This window comes from Etheostoma spectabile, chromosome 13 (genome assembly GCF_008692095.1).
Source record: "Etheostoma spectabile isolate EspeVRDwgs_2016 chromosome 13, UIUC_Espe_1.0, whole genome shotgun sequence".
Lineage (NCBI taxonomy): Eukaryota > Metazoa > Chordata > Actinopteri > Perciformes > Percidae > Etheostoma > Etheostoma spectabile.
In genome coordinates this window covers 14,035,320-14,041,165 of record NC_045745.1, presented here as the reverse complement: position 1 = coordinate 14,041,165, position 5,846 = coordinate 14,035,320, and the positions used below count along the sequence as shown (strand labels likewise).

Here is a 5,846-nt window from a genome sequence, read left to right as displayed (position 1 = left end):
CACGCACGCACGCACGCACACACACACACACACACACACCAAGATAAACACAGACTTTTACTGGCAGTGTGGTGCAGTAGACCGTGTGCTAATGGTGCCCTGTTCAGTTTACAGGCTGCTGTGGATAGACACAGAGAACCAGCTCATCTATGTGTTAAACAGGCGATATCATAGGGCTGCATTGCGGGGTTAATCACCAGCACATCACAGATACCGTTTCTCTGACCCACTTTTCAGGAGGAATTAGAGAAACGCCTAATCTTGTACAAACTGCACTGTTTGGTGTGTGCTGAATGCTGCCACACAAGCAGTTTTCTCTTTGCCGTCTAGCCTCAGCCAAACGGGATGAATAGTGTAAAGGCAATTCTGCTGCACCTAGAATGAGGATGATCTCACAATGTATGTAGTGTTTACTACGTGACCCTCTAATAAGAGAGGTTTTAGTGAAGAGAATGTGACTACAATAAGACATACTGATAATTTCCATGCACGTTTTACTACACTAGTTTGATTTCAGTAATGTTTATGTTTTTTTCTACGCTTACCTGCTTTTGTTATATGAAACCTTTCCCTGCTCTACAACATTTATATAATATACAATGTTTTTCTTTTTCTTTAGACGCTCTACTCAAGCCCACCACACCAACTAAAATCTCTGAAGAGGGCGACGAGGTTTTGGGGGATTACACAGTGGGTGAACAGGTCTGGGTCAACGGTGTCAAACTAGGAGTTATTGCCTACCTAGGGGAGACCCAGTTTGCCCCGGGACAATGGGCAGGCGTGATACTGAATGACCTAGTTGGCAAAAATGACGGCTCAGTGGGCGGCGTGCGCTACTTTGAATGCCAGCCCCTCCAGGGCATCTTCACGCGACCCTCAAAGCTCACCCCACAGCCGGTTGGAGAGGGAAGTGACAGCCACTCCACTGACTCGCTCTCTGCCCAGAATCTGACTCAGCAGGGCGGCAATGGCGCCCCCCCTGGTCAGCGGGTAGTGGTGCCACTGAGAGAGGGCCTGGCCCTGCTCAACAGCGCAGTGAAAACGGGCAACGAGTCGGGGTCCAACATGTCTGACAGCGGTTCGGTTAAGAAAGGTGGGGACAAGGATCTTCGAGTTGGAGATCGAGTTTTGGTGAGTAATTCTGTGTTGAATGACAAATGATTTGTTAGACAGGGTTTCCTCTAGTGATGCAAGTTCATCATTGCATTTACAAAAGGTAATTCCCAACACAAAATTCTGAGAAGTTAAACCAAATCATTTCTCACAACTGACATTTGTGGGAAAGTACGTATTTGCCATGATGGAAACCTTGAGTTTCATCCTTCTGTCATTGTCTATGTGTATCCTGTACATATTCAAATAGTTGTTCTTTTTCACTTTATTCACATTATTATTTTCATTGCTGTTTCCTAGTCTTTATGCAAAGCTAAGCTAACCGACTGCTGACTGTACCCTCATACTTAACAAACATTAGAGTGGTTTTGATGATTAAATATAGATAATTTCATGCCAATCTGACAAATACAATTTATTATGTTAAAGTGGACCTATTATGCTAATTTTTGTATTCATTTTTGTATTTTGTGTTTCTACTAGAACATGTTTGGCTGCTGCACCTGTATTCACCCTCTGTCTGTCTTTAAGCCCGTCTCTAAAAAAAGCTCAGAAATCAGGCATGGGTTGACATCAGCTTGACCAGAGAGTAGAAAACAGTTAGAAGTGGAGTGTTCAGAATGGTCTGAAATCTTTAGGTTACTTAACGTAACCCCGGTTCTTTGATAACAGAGTGAGGTGTTTCAAAAAAAAGAGATTACGGCTGACCGGGGGCCGTTATCTCAGCAGAACTTGTTACACCACTTGTGGGGTGGGAGATCAACTATCCGTAGAGGATCCCGTGACAGGAGATCTGCAACTCGTTTAAAAACGCCCGGCAAGTGTGTTGCGCGGAGAGACAGCAGTTCACATGCTCCACAAAATCACCCTGCGGAGCTACATGTGTAGCTGCAAGTGAGACGGAGTGCCGCCTGGCGGTTGTGTTGCGACCACTGTGGAATTGTCTGTTTTCCTAAAAACATGACGGACCTGGAGAAAGTGCAGGAAAGGTCTCAGAGCCAGAACACTGCCATAAGCTCCAAGAAATTGTATGTGAGCCTGGCTATCTCGGTCCATGTGCCATCACGGTCTACCCAACAAGTCGCTACCATTACTGACGGCGACGCGTCCGTTGTCATGGTTACCCGGATACACCGCACCAAGCGGGAAACCCCGACGCTGAGAGTCACCGTGCTCTCCACGGGTGAAGGGTGCTATGCACGTCTAGCGTTATTTTCACCCTCCGGTGAGGGACTGCGTGGGGCACATGCGTAATGCTGCCACCCACGCTGAAAATCTCTCATCCATTAGCAGCCCCAAGTGTACCACAGACACTGCGACGCCTCAGCGCCGAGCAGGCGCCGGATTACTTGAATGCACGGCTTTGCTCAGCAGGAAAAGGGAGAGGCAGTGCCCCAGAGACGCTAGTCTCCCTCCGAGAGGTGACGCGATAAGAGAGGGAGTTTATTGAGACCAAAAACTCCGTACATTGCGCGGTTCCACCGCTCTTCGCCAGTTATTTGACCCCAGATCCATGAGAGAGTTATCACCGTAGGGAATCTCTGACAGCCTGCTCCGAGAGTGGGAGCAACCAGATAGTCGTCTATGTACGAAACTATTTGATACAGCTGTTCCTCAACGGAGGACAAGCGCAGCATTCCACACACCTGGTGAAAAACCCTCGGTGATAATGACAGCCCGAATGGGGATGGCGTGGTATGCGTAGGCTATGCAATGATACCAAACCGAGAAATTTCCTGTGTGCAGGATAAATGGGCGACGTGCGGACATAGCATCTGAAAGATCATCGTTCAAACCAATCCAGGGCGGATTTGAACGACAGAGCACTTTGTGTGTTAACATCCTGAATGTGTATTCGTAGATGTCTGTTTAACACCGGAACGATCAAATCGGGGGAAGCACGAGCTCCCTTTCTGGGGATGAGGCAAATAGCGGAGTAAAAACATGATGCGGTTCCCCGCTCGGCACAGCTCTGATCGCTTGTTGTTTCATAGGGATGTTATCTCGTCTGTAGGACTTGTGCGCATCCCGTTGCCATAGGAAACTAACCACACCGTTGAATCGGGTGGTTTCATAGCAACCTGCGTCTGTAAACCTGACAACATTTGGCTTAGAATAGAAACCCATGAGTGAACTGAGCATGCGCGCCTCTGTCCGCTCGGACAGAGAGAGGACCTTTGTAGGCGCATTGCAGTGAACGTCACATCCCTGGCAGGAGAGAGCGATCTCCCCGGGGAGGAGCGAGAGCTACCCCTGCAGGGACCTGTGGTCAGGTCTTCATGGGGTGTATTTTAATTTGTTTTGGGGGAAGGCATTCAGCCCTTGGACTTTACACCTGATGCGAAGGGCATGCCTTTATTTGTTTCCCTTTCGAACATGGTAAAAGTGCTTGGTGGACATCTAAACTTTCTGCCCCTGATCTCCTGCCTATTGAGCTGAGGAGAAGAGAAACTGAGAGGGGGTCCATGGAGAACTGTGTAAAACACAGGGCCCTGAACCAAAACCTCGGGGCTTTGCTCCACCTCTGCCAACCTTCCTCCTCTTTGGTAGGAGGGGTGGAGGGAGAAGTGGGGGGGTTAGGTATGGCCGCTTCTTTTTCCCCCTTCTCCGGGATGGGAGGTGGCGGTTATTTGATGCACAGCCGCAAAGGAGGTTTCCCCCAGGGCTTGGAAATTGTCTGGCCGAGACTGCGGTAGTTCTGTGGGGGCCAGTGCTGCCTATGTGGCCGTGTAGAGTGCGCGCTATTTGCTGTAGAGCGCAGCAAAGCAGCTCTCGTCCTGATGGGGACGGGGTGTGTGCCTCCGGGGCAGGAAGACGGTCGAAGCCTTCAACCTCTGTTGTCTGAGGGTGCGGCCTCTCTCATCTTCTCCAGAGCTGGGCCAAATAGACTTTGGTGGGGTCATATGTTGCGTCCAGTGACTCCCGGCTTTGTGTGCACTCAGGCCGACAGGTTCAGCCATAAGGCCCTCTAACCTGCACTGCGAGAAAATTCAAACGGCCGCAGCCAAGGCACTGCACCCCGTGAGGAGCGCCGCACAGGTCGTTCCCACACAGATTTCGTCCAGAGAACGGGTTAGGTTGCTCCTGAGTCCAGCTGGCGGCCATGTCCTCAAGCATTCCGCCTGGTATGCAGCCAGACAGTGTCATTGCATTAGGGAGCAGACTGACGGCGCTGCATAAATGTACATCCTTTGAAAAATAGAGGCGGTGCGCGCTCTGTATTGTTAGGCAGAGAATGCTGTGGGAGGGCTGACGGACGAGAGCGGCGGTTTGGTGGACGTGGGAGCCACTGAAGCTCACCGATGGGGGTCGGCCAGCCCCAGTTCACCCATCCGAAGATCCCAGCTTAGGAGCAGCCCTTGGTTTGGAGCTACTATAAAAGGGCTGGACCAGAACCGGGCTTCATCTCCTTCTACAGGCAGGCACAGCGCAGAAGCTGCTTTTGCCGGTTTTGGATGGGTGGTGGGAGCCTCTTGCCATCAACAGGTCTCCCCCGCCCCCCGGTCCTGGGCGCCGGCCATGTATTCCCACTTTAGCGCTGCCGTTTACAGACTCGTACAAGTTACTGTACATGGGGCTAGCAGCAGTATCGGATGCACTAGGGGGGCCTGATTGGGGAATGGGGAATGTGAGTCTTACTCCTATTCCTCCATTCATACATGCTCGAGGAGATCGGATATGCATCCCATCGAGTCCTCACCGCCCGGGCCCACCTTCGAGGAGTGAGGTCCGCGAAAAGTGGAGGCATGACCGGGGATTACGCGCCATCATGTCCGCCCAAGCTAGCTCGTAGCTCGCGGCAGATGGGTTGCTGCTGCTGTGGCCTTAGGGGGGGCTCCCGACAGACATTGGGTCCTGACTAGGTTAGCCACTGCCACATATCAGCAGTCCTTTCCAAGAAATATTGTCTCACGACCTAGCAGAAAGTGGGGAACGCTGGGTTCAGCAGCGCGACCTGAGCGGGTTTAGCGCACATGCAGGTACTGCACATCGGGTGAGGGTCCCGTGCCCGATATGGATGCCCCGCATGCGCGGGGGCACGGGGCGGGATACAGCCTCACTCGCCTTTCGGCTCCGGCCCTGTGGTGGGGGGCCGATGCTGAGGACCATACTGGAAAGGAAAGGAAAAGACGGCGGAAAATCAGACCTTACAGGGCGTCGCTAAACCGTAGCCTGTTGGATAAAGTAAACAACGGGGGTTAGACACGCCTAACTTACCTTATTACGGAAGAGTTAGACAGTGTAACACGTTAGCTCCCTCCCCGGTACACGGGTCGGTTACCAAGCGAAACGTTAACCAAACACTCAGGGGGCTCGCCGTAAAGGTTAGACAAAGGGTATAAGAGTTACACGCTGTAGCCGATAAGCGAATACCGACCTAGTGCAGAAAAAAAGGACAGTTCGCCGTGACGCGGACCACGCTTTAACTGTGTAATCTACAGGTGAAAACTTCCAATCGAAGTACTTACTCAGCAAAATCCAGACTGGCGGAAACTGCGTTCGGCGAGTGGTCCTTAACGGTCCGTCCTTGTGAAACTGTTTAGCAGAAACCAACCAAAACTAGCACAGACGCGCTGAGGGAGCTTAGTCTAGTTTCTTCACGGGAAGAAAGCGAGGAATGATTTGTAAGGAGCGGTCGATGTGATTATATAGGGCGTTGGCCCCAAGCCAAGTTCGACCTGTATAGGTCACGGAAGACGTGGTTGGTGGTCATTGGAGCTTCCATAGTGGGG

At 51.3% G+C, this 5,846-nt stretch overlaps 1 protein-coding gene across 6 annotated transcripts in view; it reads left to right on the top strand.

The window, feature by feature from the left end:
• The window catches only part of clip2 (CAP-GLY domain containing linker protein 2), a 55,080-nt gene that overhangs the window by 12,522 nt on the left and 36,712 nt on the right, over positions 1-5,846 (top strand). For all 6 annotated transcript variants that reach the window (XM_032533874.1, XM_032533871.1, XM_032533873.1 and 3 more), the window contains exon 3: positions 620-1,131. In XM_032533874.1, coding sequence (XP_032389765.1) covers positions 620-1,131 — 512 coding nt within the window. The remainder of the gene's footprint in view (positions 1-619; positions 1,132-5,846) is intronic.